Raw genomic sequence first — 18,627 nt, 5'->3', positions numbered from 1 at the left:
GTTGTTGTTGCTGTTGCTGTTGCTGTTGTTGTTGTTGTTGTTGTTGTTGTTGTTGTTGTTGTTGTTGTTGTTGTTGTATTATTGTTGTTATTGTTGTTATTATTATTATTATTATTATAATAAACAATATTTATACAGGATTTTGAACTACTGCTATCATCGTGTGTCCTGTCAGTAAAAATATATAAAAGAAAGAAAAACATAAGCAAAAACTATTTAATTAATTTAACTAACTAACCACTAAACTTAACCAACTGCTTAATTAATATCGAGGAGTAGATTCTTGTGTCTTTATACCAAGTTCATACCAAAAAATTAATTGCGCACAGTCTTAAATAGATTGTTGTTTTTGTTTCAACGGTTTCCCGTGAGTGTTTGTTTATAATATCTGACTTGTTTTAAGCATAAGAATTGCATTTAATACTTTCAGCACATGTTAATTTGTCAAAATTGACATGGGGTCAAAAATGGAGAATCAGCGTCTTTGAAAACACGTAAATTAGGGAAAACAGGACTTTAGATTATAGATCAAATACATTAAGAGGTGTATTCTTCAGATAAAGCCATGCTTCGTTAACCTTTTTTATTTCGTACATTGGACTCCAGTCATGATGTCTAAGCTCCTCGTTCATGTTGTCGCTGTTGTACTTTGCGTAGTTTCTACTTTTTACATTTTTCGGCGGTAACTTATCTCTCTTGATTTTATGCACAAAGCCAAATATGTCGTGGTCACTAATAGAAGTTGGTATTACGTCATTGACATAAGTACTATCCGGGCGAGACGTTAAAATACAGTCAACTAAAGTTTTTGATGTTTCGGTTACTTCTTTTGATTCAGCATAACAATAGATAACATATCATTAAGGAATGTTCCAAAATTACATGGCAGGTATTTCAAACCAGCTGGGGGTCGGTACAATGATCCAACAAGAAATGATTTAGAGTTTTTTTGAAAGATTTCAATCCCAAGTCACGATGTTTTGAGTCAGATCTACGTTTCCATTTGATTCGGTTGGAAATATACATTCCTACTTCTCCGCAAAGTCCATTTTCCTGTTCCGGGAGATAAAAGTATACCCCCGAATATGATAAAGGTCAGGATTCTCTGTATCCGCTTTCGTGTTTATGTGGGTCTCGGATAAAGATAATATGATAATATGCTGAGTCTCAATGTTACCAGCGAGTAGTAAAGTAAGATACGAATGTTAACGTCTTGATCCCAGCATTGATATTTTACCTTTATTAATAACTTTATTATTCCATAAACTTGCTGAAATATATGTTTCTGCACCTGGCATCAGGTGTTTTTCTCCACAATATAAACAATATCTGTATTTTTATCTTTTAAAACAACTAAATATAGCTAACAGTATACGAGCAACACGAAACACGTCTGCTCTTGCTGCCATCTTGCCAAATGTCTTTGAAACAACTGACAACGTATATCCCTCGAAATTAGTTAGGCTGATCACATAAATATAAATTACTCACAAGTTTACATAAATTTTCCAAAATATATCTTTATCCGGCATTACTTGTCCATAGAACTTTTGTATACGCTTTAGATTTTGTGGCTAACTACGTTAAATAATCAAAATAGCACTTTAGCTACTACATACAACTGGTACTTAGCCAGCAAGAGAAATTCAAGCTAGTTGATTAGCTGTTGCTGTTAAGCATAAAAACTTTACAAACTTCTTATGGCTTAACATTTTATATTATTTTTATAATGCTTCATTTTCAGGGCAATGGGTGTAAAACTTCTCCAAACACCCTTTGCTCAGCTCTTCAACTACCTTGTCAAAAAACATCCATATTTACTTTCCGCTCGCAACTTTACGTTTGAAAATCATCCAAGGTAAGGGTCATTTTAATCAACCTAGACCAGGGCTATTACACGGAACCATCCTGTCAGAAAACTATAGGCGTAGAATAACCAGGAGGCGAGGTTGGAGTTTGACTTATCACGGTTTTCGCAAGTCAGTATAGTGTTTAGTTCCAAGATCTTCTGCCTTAAAGGGGATTTTCACGAAGCAAACTGGACGGCGAATTCGCTAGCGAAATGTATTTGAGCATGCGCATTTTTATTTGTTTATATTTTGCTACGAAAAATTCGCTTCGCCGAAAAGTAGAAACAGTTCCTACTTTTGAACGGCGAAATATTTCGCTGTAAACTTTTAACAAATCAGAACGCAATCAGGAAAACTCATTACTGGAAAGAATTTAAAATAGCTGTCTGGTTCTTAATACCCAAAGGACAGACATTCAGTATTTTAAATTCGCCACATGTTTTTTGTCCCACGTGAAAATCAATCCAACTTGGAGGATATGGAATAGAGGTTGCGTGCATATCTTATACATTCTCATCCCCAGAGCTCTTTGAGATAAAACCTCGAAAGTAGTTTATCTCAAAGAGCTCTGGGGTCGAGAATGTATCTTATGTTATGGAAAATAGTTAATAACGGCCATAGTGCGTTTTTTACTGAATTTACTTATTGTGGTTGGCCATCATTAGCCAATGACCTTTTAGAGTGTTATTGTTTTCGCCCATCGTCAGCCATTTTGATCGGCTGCTTTCGGTTCGGAGAAGAGAAGGAAAGTGATCAACGAATTAGGAAAAGAAAGACGACTACATACACCCATTTTCTGGCCTATTCAAGAGGTGTCTACAAAACCATCACACAACCTTCTCTTCCATAAATTTTAATTCAAAATGGCGATGCGTCAACCGGCGTGTGTCATTGACAATGGCACAGGGTAATGTATTTTTTGTGTCTAAATTTTTCAATGTGCTCCCAGTCCCTTCTAGTTATAGATATATGTCAATAGATAGCTATACCCTATTTTTCAGAAACATAGGTAAAAGAACATCAATTTGTTCTTAGTTAAGCAAAACCCACGTCAGGCTAGAAGTTAGAAAATAATAAATTCACCTTCTAGCTATTTATGAAGAGGCCACAGCTGTTTCGGAGCGGACAAAAATGCTACGAAAAAATAATTCGATTTACCCTCTCAGTTAAAATAGGATATCTCAAGAACAAAATAAGATTTTTATATTCTGTAAAAAGAATAATAATCTTAGATAAATTGTCCATATTATTAAAAGAAATTTTTTTTTGGACACCTGTCCGAAATTGGTAAATTTAGGCCAAAATTTCTAAAAATGACTTAAAAATTATCATTTAGATAAATGTCTTCCACAAAATTTCTGGAATAAAGTTAAAAAAACATGTTTTTTATGGTCCACAGGTTAGGTTAAATATCTGGAATGAAAATTACTTAATTTTATTACTGTCCAAAATTGTCCAAAGGGTTATATTTGGGCCAAATGTGAGAACTATGTGAAAAACGGCCTTAAGAGCCTTAATATATGCTTAAAGTTTATTTATTAACTGAATAAAAAACATTGCTTTGGATTCTAAGACCATTAAGGATGATGTAGATGAAATATTAGTCTGTCCGAAATTGTCCAAAGGGTTATTTTTGGGCCAAATGTGTGAAATATGTGAAAAACAGCCTATGGAGCCTTAATGTATGCTTAAAGTTTGTTTATTAACTAAATAAAAAACATTACTTTGGATTCTGAGGCCATTAAAGATGATGTAGATGAAATATTAAACTGTCCGAAATTGTCCAAAGGGTCACTTTTGGTCCTAAGGTTTTTCGGGCCAAATATGTGACATCTATATATTAAATAAAACATCATTCAGAGTCGACGGTTTCAACATTTTAGTTTATCATGCTAGAAGAAAATACCTCAAGTTGTGCATAAATATTTTATTTATTATATATATACAAAGCAATCATTTTGTGTTTCTTTATAAACTGTATAAAATAGCACCCAATCTTGTGTTAAAGCCAAGATTAGCTAGCTAGGTAGCTAAAAACATCTTTGATTTTAACAATTTCATCTTGAGAAAGCCCACCAAAGTCTTAACTAAATAAAAAAAAGAAGTATTAAGTTACTTAGCTACAAAATGCAAAACTGTAGGACCAAAAAATAGCTACTCTTTACAGAAAAATATAAAACAGGAGAAGCAAGATTAAAAAAGATAACAATTATCCACGCTTAAAGTTTTACAAGCTGTAAAACAATTTCTTAAACTTAAGGGTGCTCTAATAGCATAAAAATAATAATAAAATCCCTGCAAAATAAAGTAGTTTCCTGTTTTGTCCCTTACCTCGTGCTCTGCCAAACTTTAGCTAGCTAAAAAATTGCAAAGACACCGTTGTCTCGCTTATTCCAACATTTTCGTAAAATTCCGGTTTCGAACCAGGATTCCCGGGTCGAGCAATCAAGTCCAAGGTAAACACCACGCCGCCGTAATTTTTTTGAGAAAAACCATACCTAACAAAACATTAAATGGCATCGCTATGACTTGCTTAGAAGTTTAGATACTTATTTAATTAGACAGAAAAGGGATCACACTACATCAAATCGCCGTGCACCACTTTGGCAACTTTTTCTCCTCTTTTTTAGCGCCTAAAGAAGACTTTAACTTAAAATTTAAGTAGTTTATAGTTTGCGAGACGAACGGTGCACGGTACCGGCCAATAGAACCATGTTTCCAGGCCCCCCATACCAATTTTCAAGTCCGTAGCTAGTAGCGCGGCGTTGCCACGAGGTTGGAAAGATGGTATACTTTCGCCAAAAATAATGTTTATTTTAATTTTGTGTGTTTTATTCGACGAAATAACTCGAAATCCATAACACACATGTATAACATATTTATATATTAAAAAAGAAGAAAAGTAGGTCGTTTTAATACTTTTTATTTCAGTAAAATTAAAACAATACAAAAAAAGTTTCAAAAACTTAAAAAATGATAAAAATACAAAATTTCAAAAAAAATTGTGGAAGCCATTTTAATTTTGTCCGCGGTTTGACCGTAGCGAAACAGCCGTGAGGCGGCCATGTAAACAATGCGTTTTCCCTTAAATCATAAAGACTACCCTAAAAAATATGGATCTGTAATTGACTTAAAAGTACCTTATTAAGAGAAATAATTTTTTGCAGGAATTAATTTTCATGAATTTCACAAACTTTTGTTGAAATTTTTTATATTTCATAAAATATGCTTAATAAATAAGTTAATGAAGTCACACACATGAAGTAATTTGTGAAGTAATCCCGACAGGTTTTCCATAAATAAATAAAAAACAGGCCATTTCATAAGATTTTCGATGGGCATGCCATAAATTACACGCCTCATGTGCATTGCGTGTGTGATTTTGGAAATTTTTTGCAGAGGTGTAAAGTAAGAACGAAATTTCTTTAACCTGTATACCACACGGGTTATTGTTTTGGTGTGGGAAACAAACATAATGCAAGTTGCACCAGAGTTCACAGCCAGGAATTTAAACACAAGGGTGCCGACTCGCCAAAAACGTATATGTGAGGATGACCGTGGACCGTGTCTGTAACCACCTGGAAAAGCCTGGACCCGTCCGAAAGCGTCCGAAATTCCACTTCCAGTTATACATGGAAATAAATGTTCAAAAAAATGTTGTTTCGGGTTTCTTCGGTCGGAATTTTAAGTTTTTTTAAAACGCCGGAAGTCGTACGACAGCCCATGGTTTTTGCGGCGTTTCCGGCGAGTCAAGACCCTCGTATTTAAACCAGTGTGCAGAAAATTGTAACTGAAGTCATAAATTAAACTTTGTGTATAACTACTTGAGGAACAAACAATATTTGATGTAAATTAAATTACGAAAAGTTAATAGTGGTTATTAACGATATTTAAAAAAATCACAAAAACGCTACTGGATGTAACAAATATGGCCATATTCTTTTACGATATTTATAATAAATAGTTCTATTTTCATTTCGCCTTTTCATAAGTTTAATAATTTGGGATAGCTTTTGCAGACATAGAAAACAGTGATCTGTATGTGTAATTAATCGCATGCCTAAAAATACTGTCTTCTTGTATAGGTTTGTAGCACTTAAAACAAATGTTTTATCCCTGGTGGTCCGAGTGTTGCCAAAATTTTTTAAAAATTGGTCAAAAAAAATCAAGATTATTGCGAAAAAATAGCTTCAGTCACCCGATTTTAAACACAGCTTGAACGCATATTATGATGATGTTTATATACAGCCTTTCTAATTCACGTTGGCATACGGAAAATGCTGACGTGAATGCCAAAGTGATTTAAAAAAAACTAAGTTCATGTTGGCAAAATTTTGCTGAATTCTTTCTTCGCATGTTATAAAAGTGGTTGCTGAGTATTTTGCTTATTTACCCTAAATATAATTAAAGCAGTTTAAATGTAAACAAGCTGGCTTAGAGGGAAAAAGCTTGAATTTAAAAGGCAGTTTGCCGTCAGACACCGAAATAGAAGTTCATGTCACCGTTTTTTGCTGACATAAAATTGTGGATTGCCCAGGTGAATCATAAAATTAAAAATTCATGTTGACACAGGCCTATTCATAGCCAACCTGACCATCCTAGCTAATTCACCGACTCCTGACTTAGGTAACCCTTCTGTCCGTTCCTGGTCTAGTCTGGGATATTGCTACGCTAAAATAATCCCGATCACGGACAGGTCCGGGATTTCACTAGGAACACTTTGAACGGCCCTCAGGGTCGTCCTGTATCTTTAAAACTAACAAGATCGATTTTTTTTTAACAGTAGAATAATTTATCTCTCATTTGCGCCCAATCTGACGATTTTTAAATTCGGCTACCATAAGTTATGCAGATTTGCTTTTCAAGATTAAAACAAAGATGCCGACTGGATTCAGCGCATGCTGTGACTCTGGATCTTTGCCTTTTAGCAGCAGTAATGCATCATTTGACCTCTCTATTAATGAACTAAACCTTGAAGAGGATAGCGATGAGGATGTAGTAGCAAGTGATGATCCAATTAACAGATTATTTGGCCAGAGTGATAGTGAAGACGAAGATTTTTTGGGATTTTCTGATGGTGGGGAAGAATGTGTTGATGAAAGTTCAACTGATAATGATGAATTGGCAGAACCTAGTTGGAAGAAAGCTAGAAAGGAACCAAGCCCTCCTGGTTGGAACATGGGGCAATGGAAATCTGGTGACAAGAAGTTACAAGAGTTGCCCCATTTTGCTGCAAATCCTGGAATAAATGTCGATATTCCTGAGGATGCCGACAAACTTTATTTTTTCAAACTGTTTATCACTAATGAAATTATTTATGATATAACTACTGAAACTAATCGCTATGCTTATGAATTTCTTAAAAAAGCTGGTGATGGTCTTCCTCCCTCTCCAGACCTGGCTAGATGGCCTGTAAATGGAATTTCTACTGAAAAATGTCAAGCTTCTTGGCTTTGACTTTTTATTTTGGCATAGTAAAAAAAGATTTACTAAAGTCTTATTGGTCAACACTACTATTTCTACTCCATTTCCAAGAACTGTCATGTCAAGAATGGATTTTTATAACATGTCTTTCCTTCATTGCTGTAACAATGATGATTATCCAGCAAAAGGTGAACAATCCAAAGAAAAAACTTGGAATTTTAGTGCCAATGTTGCAACAAACATTTGCAGAAGTGTGGACACCAAACCTTTCAAGGTTTGGTGTCCACACTTCTTTATTTCATTCAAGGTTTACAACCCTAACAAACCAGATAAATATGGTATTAAAACATACAAATTGTGTAATTCAAATAATGGATATTGTATCAACTTTGATATTTATGTTGGCCAAGTTGACGATGCTCCGTCCATTTCTCAATATGGTAAAACCTATGACTTAGTCATGCATCTTTTGCTCAATCATCTTGGTAAAGGTTATATTCTGTATATGGATAATTTTTATACATTTCCATACTTATTTTATAACCTTTGTATGCAACACTAAACAGCAGCATGTGTTACCAGTCGACCTTGTAAAGGCTTGCCTGTTCAAATAAAAACAGCAAAATTTAAAAAGAAAGGTGAGTCAATTGCAATGACATACGATAACAAGCTTGTTGCGTTTCGTATCCTAGACCGTAAGCATGTGACATTACTATCCACTGCTTACAACTGCCAACTTAGTTATACTGGGAAAAAGCATTGGCAAACCAAGGAGAAAATCGAGCGTCCTGATATCATACGTATGTACAATAAATATATGAAAATATATATACGATCAACTGCTACAGTGTTCTGCATTTTCACGTCAAAGCCTCAAATGGTGGAAGAAAGTCTTTTTTCACCTAATTAATTTAGCAATGGTGAATACATTCATCCTATACCGTGAATGGAAAATGGCAAGTAATGATAATGTAATCAGAAAACGAATTTCCCAAACAGACTTTCGAGTAATTGTGCTTCATAAATTAGTGGAAGAATCTACTAATGCTCTTGCTCCACCATGTGCTCCTGTCAATTTTAATTCTAATTCTTTAGAAATACACAGACTTTCTGGTACACATTTCCCAAAAAAAATATCTCAAGAAGGAAAGAAAACCAGAGTTAGTGGATCATGTCGTGTATGTGTTTCCGCCAGAAGGGAAATGGATCAGCGAAATAATACTCCTAAGAGAAAACGACCGGGAAGAGAATCATCTTATGCGTGTGACAAATGCTTTACTCCACTCTGTGTGGAACCTTGTTTTATGCTTTATCATAATTATAAAGATTTCATTAGTGAATATATTCAAATGATGTCTGAATAGAGAACTGAGAAACCGATAACGTTTAAGTATATACATTATGTTTTATATATCTCAAAATTATGTTTTATATATTTGATAAGAAGTTACTCTTACATTCCTTTTATTTGCTGGCCTAAAGCACTAACTAAGCATAGGTTGGGGTCCAATAAGAACAATCTAAGCATGGCTAATAGACAGATTGCCAACTTTCCTTTTATATACTTACAATTTATACGAAATTGTCTATTACCGGAGTCGAACCGGGACTTAGATAATGCTTTATGACCATTCTTAAAAAAAGAGAAATACCTTACATGCATTTTAAACATAGTATATGCTTTAAATTAGTTGTTAAGATTTATTTTAATATTATCAAATTTACGAAAAATGTGCTAAAAACGCCTGGGATCTGGGATATAATGTGTTAAAAAATGCCTGGGACGAGAAGGGTTAAAAACTACGCAGACATAAATCTCTTTTGCCTGTCCCCTTCGTCGAGCAAGTCTGCAAAACTGCACTTGCAGGCAGAAAAGACAATTTATCATGGATTTAATTGTAGATAATTCCTTCATTTGACAAAATAATTGAAACCAATAGCAGGCCCAAATTTAATGGATTATTTTCTTTATGCCGCAACTGTTATTCAAACAATTTTAAAAATGAAACCCACGTGCGGTATAATTTTTTTTCTGTATAAATTTTATGTACCTGACGTGTACCTATTAAAAAGACATTTTATTTATTAGTTTTATTTAAACCAGGTGGATAAATTTTTTTTTAATTTGAAAACGAAGCATATTTTTTCCTATTTGCTTGTGATGACCTGAAAAATAAACATTAAATTTATGAAAACGACAGTATAGTCATGCATACTTTAATTGGAGAAACTTTCGCGAGAGAAACTTTCGTGAGAAAAAAAATTCGCGAAATTTTTTGGATAAACTTTCGCGAATGAAGAAATTCGGAAAATTTTGCGAGATTAATATTCGCGAATGAAGAAAGTTGCAAATTTTTGCGAGTTAAACTTTTGCAAACAAGAATTTTTCAGTTAAAAAAAACTTCAACACTCTTAGCATAATTGAAAATGTTATAAATTTTCTTTCTTGAGATAAGATTTCTAAGTATTTTGTGCGTTTTTGGTGAAAAATGATAAAATAGCTTACTGGATTAACTTTCGCGAATGAAGAAATTCGGAAACTTTCGCGAGATAAACTTTCGCGAATGAACAAACTTGCACATTTTCGCGAGATAAACTTTCGCGAAATTGGCAAAAAATCGCGAATTCGCGAAAGTTTCTCTTGCGAAAGTTTCTCCAATTAAAGTACTATTTTGGACATGTAGAAAAGGAAGTTAAGATTGAGAGAGTCGCTATACCAGTAGACGCTCGATCATCGTGTTTGGGGTTCACGATTAAAAATGTCCCCCACTTTTCTACTGCAAAATGAATGCTCAACAAAGATTACCTTAATGCCCATATTACATGCGTTTTATAAAATGGCGAATGAACTGTTTTGCACGATGGGTGAAAAATAATCACACCAAATATCTTTTCAGTTTCACTCAAAAGACCAATCAATTCTTGAGAAAAACGCTTACACTTATCTCAAAATGTTAATATTTACGCGAGCAATAGAATGCTCGGGTAATGAGCATTTACGCGAGCACTACGCGGAGCAATTGCTCGCGACTCATGGCCAGGCCTGTTGACAATTTTTTCCAACATGAAATGGCTGACAAATCTTTAAATGCCAATATTTCTTGAGAATGAAAAGAAGTTTTATAAAAAAGTCCAATATCATTTTATGCCTTAAAATAAATTTTAACTAATATAGATCTTCCAAATTAATCTTTGATGTTGTTGTTTTTTCAGGTATACTAAAATGGGTTTTGCTGGAAACACTGAGCCTCAGTTCATTATGCCATCAGGTATTAGTAGGAATGTTAATTTTTACAATTGTTACTACCATTGGCTATTCAATTTTGTTGTAGTAATTCCTTTTTGAGTAAATATTATGATAAAACACTGACAAACTTGCTTGTTTTAGCCATCGCTGTCAAACAAAGTGCAAAAGTTGGAGGAAAATCAACTTCATTCAAAGGTGTAGAAGATTTAGGTCAGTCTATATTCTTTTGAACTGTTGCTGTTGTATTTATATAAAAATGTTTTATATGCTATTTAGAAAGTGTCAGTTTTCTGCTTCAATTTGACATAAAACGCCTTCCTATAAAAGGGTTAGCCCACAAGCTCGATTAGTCGAAGGCAACTCAACTTCCAAATTTCTTTAGTGACCTAATTGATAACAAATTCAGTAGCTTTTATCATCTACTTTGTTTTTATGATCTATGCGTGTTGTAGGACCAGGTTTCTCATTTTGAACAGTTCTTTTTACATGAAAATATACAAATTTTAAAAAATATACTGGTCAATACTTTTAAGATTAGTAATGACGTGCAGTTTAGTTATTCTGCATAGTCTTCTATTTTTTATTTAGATTTTTTTATTGGTGACGAAGCTGTTGATAAACCAAATTATGCCACCAAGGTAAAACTCCAGTAACAGTTTGCTTTCTAAATGATGACTCCTGTTGCCCTTATAAAGGGTTTTGTGCTACATTAATAATAATTGCCAAATTTTTTCCTTTTAGTGGCCCATTAGACATGGAATTGTTGAGGATTGGGATTTAATGGTATTCCTAACTCTTTTATTTTATTCATGTATTTAATTTCTTTCCTTCTGTTGTGGTTGTCGATTTATATGCACATAATTTTAATTTCAGGAACGTTTTTGGGAACAATGTATATTCAAATACTTACGAGCTGAACCTGAAGACCACTACTTTCTTCTCACTGAACCTCCACTAAACACACCTGAGAATCGGGAATATACTGCTGAAATTATGTTTGAATCATTCAATGTTCCTGGGTTATACATTGCTGTGCAGGCTGTCCTGGCATTAGCTGCTTCTTGGACTTCAAGACAAGTTGGTGAACGAACTCTAACGGGTACTGTTATTGACTCGGGTGATGGTGTTACTCATGTTATCCCAGTTGTAAGTGTCACTTTTTATCTCTTTTTGCTCATCATATTCGAGCCAATTTACAATGACTTATTTTTTTTTTTAGGCGGAAGGTTATGTTATTGGAAGTTGCATCAAACATATACCAATTGCTGGCAGAGACATTACTTTCTTCATTCAACAATTATTAAAGGAACGTGAAGTTGGAATTCCACCTGAGCAGTCCATGGAAACTGCCAAAGCGATCAAGGTGCCAAGAAATATTTCAAAAAAATATTGTTTATTTTGTTCTTCAAGGCATTGTAGAAGGGAGAGAATAAGCATTTCTCTCAGGTGCATCAGTGTGATGCGTATTTTTAAAGCGTTTAGGCAACACAATAAAAAATAAATTTAATCATCCAAACGAACTTGTTTTTAGAAGTGTAAAAACGTGGTCTAATGCAGACACCACTGTTGTAGCACGGTGTTACGTTATATGTTTTGATTTCATAGGAGCGTTTTTGTTATACTTGTCCCGACATTGTCAAAGAATTCACCAAGTATGATGCAGATCCTGGCAAATGGATCAAACAGTACGAAGGAGAACATAGCATCAACAAAAAGGTGTGTATATGAAAGTTTTTAAACAAATCCTTTAACTTATGATTTGCAATGAATATTACAATGGTAGTTTTATGTCCTGTTTTTTTTTTCTTCTAGAAATTCTCCGTTGACGTTGGATATGAAAGATTTTTAGGTCCAGAAATCTTTTTTCATCCCGAGGTACTTGCAGTTTTAACTTCTGATATCGGCTGTCGTTCAGTGTTGTTTGTATCTTCTTCAATTTGATGTGTATATATACTTTTTTCAGTTTTCCAACCCTGACTTTTCCACCTCCATATCAGAGACAGTAGACAGTGCTATTCAACATTGTCCAATTGACGTCCGTAGAGGTCTATATAAGGTAAAGTTTTCTTTAGTGTAGCACTTGCCACTTATTATTCTGTTTATTCGCAATATTGACAGTTAATTAATAATAAATTTTTGCAGGATTTAATTTTAATAAGAACTTTTAAAAAGAAAATGCATTTTTCTTCATGCGTTGTTTAAGTTAAAGAAATTTTTTTCAGGGCGTTTTTAAACCAATTAGGTTTTTAATAGGGTGTTTGTTTTTGCCTGTCTAAGTCAAATGGGTACTGTGAGTACAAGGCTGAATTCCCATTGATTTTACTACCAGTCAACAACTAGTTACTCTGATTTTTTGTACAAAATTATTTTCATTCAGAATGTAGTACTATCTGGAGGATCCACTATGTTCCGTGATTTCGGTCGTCGGCTGCAACGAGATCTAAAACGTGTTGTAGATTCAAGATTAAAATTGAGCGAAGAGCTTAGTGGAGGAAGAATTAAGGTGAGATAATCAGTTGATGGTGTCTAGTAAAAAAAGTTTCGTTGTTCGTTTCGATATTATGTTATAAAAGTTTCTCACCTCTTGTGAATTTGTGTATTTAAAAAAAGTGGGAAAGGTGAGATCAATATGAAAGGCACATTTTTATTGTCATTGAGAACATAACAACCTGATCTATGTCTAAAAAGAAAACTTTAAGTTTTCCATGAATGTCGTAATGAACGCAACTGGTAGCGTTTGAGTGTGGGCGCTTAATATTCTCAATCTTCTGTACATTAAACATGGCATGCTCTGACTTTTTATTGGTTATGGAAAAAATGTACTAAGCTATTACCTCATGGTTACTGTTTTTAATATATTTCAAGTTACCTGACAACATTCGAACTACCAGATAATCGGGAATTTGGTTAACGAGTTCCTGATGTTTAATATATTTCCGTTTACCTCTAGCCAAAACCAATTGAATGCCAAGTTATTACTCACTCAATGCAGCGTTACGCAGTCTGGTTTGGTGGTAGTATGTTGGCCTCTACAGTAAGTATACTGAGACTACATTTGCGAAGGTTTTGAACTGTCTTTATATACTAACAGTGTTTTACCTGATTGGTAAAAAGTATGAAATATTAATTAATGTGAAAAAATTGGTGTACGCCTTATTGTAACACGGCATTTAGAAAGCTATTCTTATAATGGCACCATAAAAATGCAAACAAATTAAATAACAGAGCTCTAAAGATTATTGTAAGTCGATCACCTAAAGGATTAATCAAATTCAAAAAATTCGGTCGTACCTTCAGGGGATTAATTCTTGCGGGAGATATTTTGTAAATAAAAGCGATTAGGAAGTTATCCAATAATTTTCGCGAGAAATAATTTTAGAGAAATTGGCAAAATTTGCGAAAATTAAAGGTAGAATCGAATCTTAGCATGCTCAGGATGGATTTTTAGAAAGGGGGACCCGGTTCAATTTTTTCAATGTAGGACATTTTAAAACGTTAAAAAAGCAGAATTCAACGGGTCTTTTAAACGCGAATGGATACAGGGATGTGCTTTTTGAAACGTTAAAGCAACAAAATAGGAGCCAAATTTATGTAAGAAGGCAATAAATTCGAAATAACTTCTTCTATAAGCCAAAGTATGTAATCCAAGATACCAAAAGACGCTTTAATCTCAATTAATTAGCAATTGTATACTTCTAATGTACTCCTCTTTTAAAACCATTTTTTGTCCACATAACTATGACGTTTCTTCCGTTTTGTAGCTGTAGTTAATAACTGCAACAACAATGGATTCGCAACCGTCTTCATCCTCTGATGTCCTTTTGTTGAAAGAAAAATAGCAAAAATCTGTTTTCCTGTATCACCAGTCAATATTCGATTTTGTTTATCAAACTCGACAAGTTTGTTTTATGAACTAAAGTTTAAAACCAAACCATCTTGAATTCTTTTTTTTCTGTCTTGGTGACTGTTTAACAAATAAAATAAAATAGCGGAATTAAAGAAATACAAATGGGATGGAAAAGGGGTCGCAAACTGCGCCAACATGTTCGGTAAACAATTTGGCACTGTTTAGGGCTGGCTTTATATGACTTTAAATTTGTTTTATTTGTTTAAGAAATTTTATTTTTCGGATGGGGTGCAGTCAGGTAATAAAACATGGGAGAACCTTTTCTTTAAGGCACAGAGTTTCGTTTCGGCATTATATTTTTGCGGTACTTAATTTGAAATATTTTTTTGACTGAAGTACTAGTTTAGCAAAAAACATATACCCTGTTATGTTCAATGTCTATTTCTTTGCATTTCAGCCTGAATTTTACCAAGTATGCCACACGAAAGCACAGTATGATGAATATGGTCCAAGTATCGCACGCCATAATCCTGTTTTCGGTACAATGTCTTAGTGGAGGTGAATATTAAAAAGAACATATAAATAATTCATAATAATAAAAGGAGAGAAGAAAACTTGGAATACGAAACTGAAAAAAGAAGAACCAGCTAATTTTTATGGAAAATGGATTTTTTCTGATTTAATGCACACTAATAGGAAAATTATTTTTTTTATTTGAAGGAAAGAGGGTTTTTCTCAATGTTGTTTCATTTATTGTTCTCTCTAAAATTTTGTAACTTATTCGCGTTTTGTTAAATTTTTTGATAGAATATTTTATATAGGACTTTATTTGTTCAGCCATTTGTCGTTACTAGTGACAATGCATTAACGAAGTCGCAAATGCCATCTGGCGCTACACACAGTGTTACGATTCATTAGTCTCAATTGGACGGAAGTGTTCTGTAAAATATGATTAACGATAGGAAGTTGTGATTCACCGTATATCTGTAAGAAAATGCTACGTCTTTATCTTCTTGTGTCTTGTGTATTCTACAATCACCTTACATGTAATGAAACACGCTTTACAAGCGAAACAAATTTGACGTTTCACAGCTTATTATTTCACAGTTATTATATCACAGTAAATTATTCTAAAAAGCCAAAGTTTTTTCCTATGTTTTTGCCAATCCGAGTTTCTTTTACTTAGTTTTTAATGCACAAATTTGGTAAAAGTCAGAAAACGGATAAAATATTGGGAAAATGTTGTTTCGTCATTATTAAAGTTTGGTGCCGCAACAGAACCTAGACCTTGATTTGACTATTACCCGGTTACATCATCCTTCAACATAAAACGTACATTGTCGGTAAAAAAGTGGGCAAAATATAAAAGTAGGAGGAAGAATTCACTTCACATAAAGACGGGTTAGAAATCAAGCTGTTTTCACATTTTAACAGTCCAGTGTATCTCCAAGAGAATGGAAGAAATTGATTGAAAGCAATAATCTCGATTGGCGGATAATTTTCAGTTGTACTTTAGTGATGATGAGATAATGATGATGATGATTGAGGAGATGATGATGATTATGAAGACCGTGAAGAAGATAACTTCGAACAAAATAAAGAAATTAAAATTAATGCGTATTTTCTCGGTTGTTCCATTAATGCCCCTTGGCGTGAGGCAAGATTTCGGCTTAGTGAAATAAGGGACGGCAATAAAGCAACCTAAGCTAAATTAGGGTCGGCGTAAGAAGGGTCAACAAGGCATGTTTCCGTAAAAGTTTAACCGGACTGAGCGCTCAGCACAGGTAAACTGTGTTTGCGTAACACCCTTTGTCAAAAAAAAGTATGACAACTCCGGTTTATTTAATAAAAACACAGGAAACAGCCTGTCGCTACTCCATCCAGCTCAAGCATTCACCCAGCAATTTTATTGTGAAATTTGCAAAGTTTAAGAAATATTGTACGCAATAATTTACGAAAAGGTTTGAACATAATTACATGAATAATAATACTTAGTTAACCTCATTATCATTTATACCAACGAGGATATTTAAACCTCTTTGTTGAAAGTCATAGCCCTTCTTATGGTAAAAATAAATAAAACGAAAGAAACTTTTTGTGTTAAATACATTATAGTCCAACTGCTATCTCAATTAATCCGGAATGGAACTACAGCGCATACCTTATCGCTAAAAAAAGTCGGCAAAAAGTGACTAAATTTTGGCTAAGCGACTAATATTTTTTGCTGACTAAAATTTTTGTCGACTTTTTTATTACCGACCAAACTTTTTTGCTGACATTTTTTTTCGATTTAACTTTTTTTCCGACTGTTTTTCCGAGATTACCTTTTTGCCGTTTTTTCTTCCATGTTGCTAATTTTTATCAGTTTTATGCAATTATTCTTTAGTAGTAACTAAACTCAAAAAGTTAGTCAACCAAAAGTGACTAAATTCAAATATTTAGTCGGCAAAAAGTGACTAAATTTTGTCCAAGTGACTAATATTTTTGCCGACTTTTTATTTTTGCCCACTAAAATAAACCATAAAGACTACATTTTATATTATGAAAAAATTTTGTTGTTAATTTTAACAGAACATGGAGGTAAGAATTTTTTTTAAACGAAATACGCAACAGTCAAGTTGTTTTTTGTGATTTAACAGCTTTTCATCAATAATTTATTGCAAAGCCAATCAAAAATGCAAAAAAGGTTTAATAATAAAAAATACAGAAAAGTTTTAAGATATTTGATGGGACAAATATAATCACTTTCTTATGCCACAGATACCTTATTCCATAAATTTAACGAGAAATTAATGCGAATTAAATTAACGATCACGAAATTAACGCGGTTCAATAAAGTTATTTAAAAAAAAACATTAAATTAACGGGGTTGAGCAAGGTTGTTTTCAAAAATGCATTTAATTAACGCGAATTTAAGAATATGCGACACATACGAAGCAAAAATTACGGCAACAGTCAAATCCACGGTTGTGAAGCAATCTCCTCTATTACAAGCCGGTTTAGAAATCAAAATAATTTTCGTTGAATTTGGAAAGACAATGTTAAAAATTTTAAAACTTTGAAAGAAGAAGTGCCTTTAGTTAATTCTTCACTCATAGTATGAAGATGATACCAAAGCTATTTAAAAAAGATTTCTGAAAACAAAAACACCGTTAAGCTATCGTCCAATGAGGAGCTCGGGTCACAATCAGTAAATAAATAGTTCTCTGTGCAATACGCATCAGTTTTTTTTCTGTCAAACTTGACGCGTTGGAACGTCAAAAAACTGCGGAAAAGCTTCTTTGAGAGCATAAGACTTTGCGGAGTTTTTTTAGCAAATGGTTACTTTTGAATACTTTTTTCGCGAATGTTCTACCCTAGAAAGTATTATCACTAAATCAGGACCAATAATAATCCTAAACATTTTTATCAATGTAAACACTAACGTCGATCTTTGTCGGTGGCCTGCTGATAAATCTGTGGGTTCGGCCGTCCTTCTTTCTCGTAAAACCGTTGCACGGAAATAAAATAAAAATAGTCGTTAGTTCGGATACATGTCGCACTTGTTCTTCCGTGCATAAATACTTCGTTCGTTTGCTCGTAGCACAAAAGCGCGGAAACAGACACCAAGTATTATCATGCACCTCAGGCGGGAGCGTATGACGAAATATTTTTGGATATTCGTGCAGTCGTTAGCCGAGAGTCAAACATCTCAGCAGATATCCGACTTCAATTATCTGCTCGAGATGTTCGACAGATTGAAGTGCTAATGTTTTAGAACAACAAGAAACAAGAACAATAAAAAAGACAAAAACAAAACAAAATAAAACATGAAGAGGTGTTTTTAAACTGTACATTCAAACTATAAAAAATTTTTGTAACCCATGTGTTGGAAATTGTTTAAATGTTATTCTGTTATAGTTTAAAAAAATTGCTGATTGTGTTAAACAAAATGAATTGTTTTTGTCATCTCATTCCCTTCCAATGGTGCATGATAAAACAGATATTAGCGCGGCAAAATCGGATAACGTCATTATTTAGTCTCGCTTTGTTGATATTAATGCAAGATAATGAAGATGATAAGACCGTGAAGAAGATAACTTCAAACAAAATAAAAAAAATGAATATAATTGGTCTAGATGATCAAGAACCTCATTGGTTCTATCTCTCATGTGATTATGGTCGAACTGTTCATGCAATCTGAATTAATTGGAAACGTAACTATGGCGCATATGTACGTAGCTATTGCGCATGTCTAACAAGTTATGACGCATGTGCAG

At 33.6% G+C, this 18,627-nt stretch overlaps 1 protein-coding gene across 1 annotated transcript; it reads left to right on the top strand.

Annotated features, from left to right (window-relative positions):
* Nucleotides 1-2,533: 2,533 nt before the first annotated feature.
* LOC130641906 (actin-related protein 3) lies at nt 2,534-15,196 on the top strand. Its single transcript, XM_057448921.1, has 13 exons — nt 2,534-2,757; nt 10,488-10,543; nt 10,663-10,731; nt 11,110-11,159; nt 11,263-11,304; nt 11,395-11,667; nt 11,741-11,884; nt 12,127-12,237; nt 12,334-12,396; nt 12,485-12,577; nt 12,899-13,024; nt 13,472-13,555; nt 14,826-15,196. The coding sequence occupies exons 1-13, from the start codon at nt 2,714-2,716 to the stop codon at nt 14,919-14,921; spliced, it is 1,251 nt and encodes a 416-aa protein (XP_057304904.1). The 5' UTR covers nt 2,534-2,713; the 3' UTR covers nt 14,922-15,196.
* Nucleotides 15,197-18,627: the final 3,431 nt, after the last annotated feature.

The sequence above is a fragment of the Hydractinia symbiolongicarpus genome, chromosome 4 (genome assembly GCF_029227915.1).
Source record: "Hydractinia symbiolongicarpus strain clone_291-10 chromosome 4, HSymV2.1, whole genome shotgun sequence".
Taxonomy (NCBI): Eukaryota; Metazoa; Cnidaria; class Hydrozoa; order Anthoathecata; family Hydractiniidae; genus Hydractinia; species Hydractinia symbiolongicarpus.
The sequence above is the reverse complement of the archived record's forward strand: the minus strand, read 5'-3'. Positions and strand labels throughout refer to the sequence as shown.

Bases quoted from the DNA above. Each gene is read 5' to 3' on its own strand.
- LOC130641906 (XM_057448921.1), top strand. From the start codon at position 2,714: ATGGCGATGCGTCAACCGGCGTGTGTCATTGACAATGGCACAGG. The intron at 10,732-11,109 runs GTCAGTCTATAT...TTTTTTATTTAG, and splicing joins CAAAGGTGTAGAAGATTTAG to ATTTTTTTATTGGTGACGAA. The intron at 11,305-11,394 runs GTATTCCTAACT...TTTTAATTTCAG, and splicing joins TTGAGGATTGGGATTTAATG to GAACGTTTTTGGGAACAATG.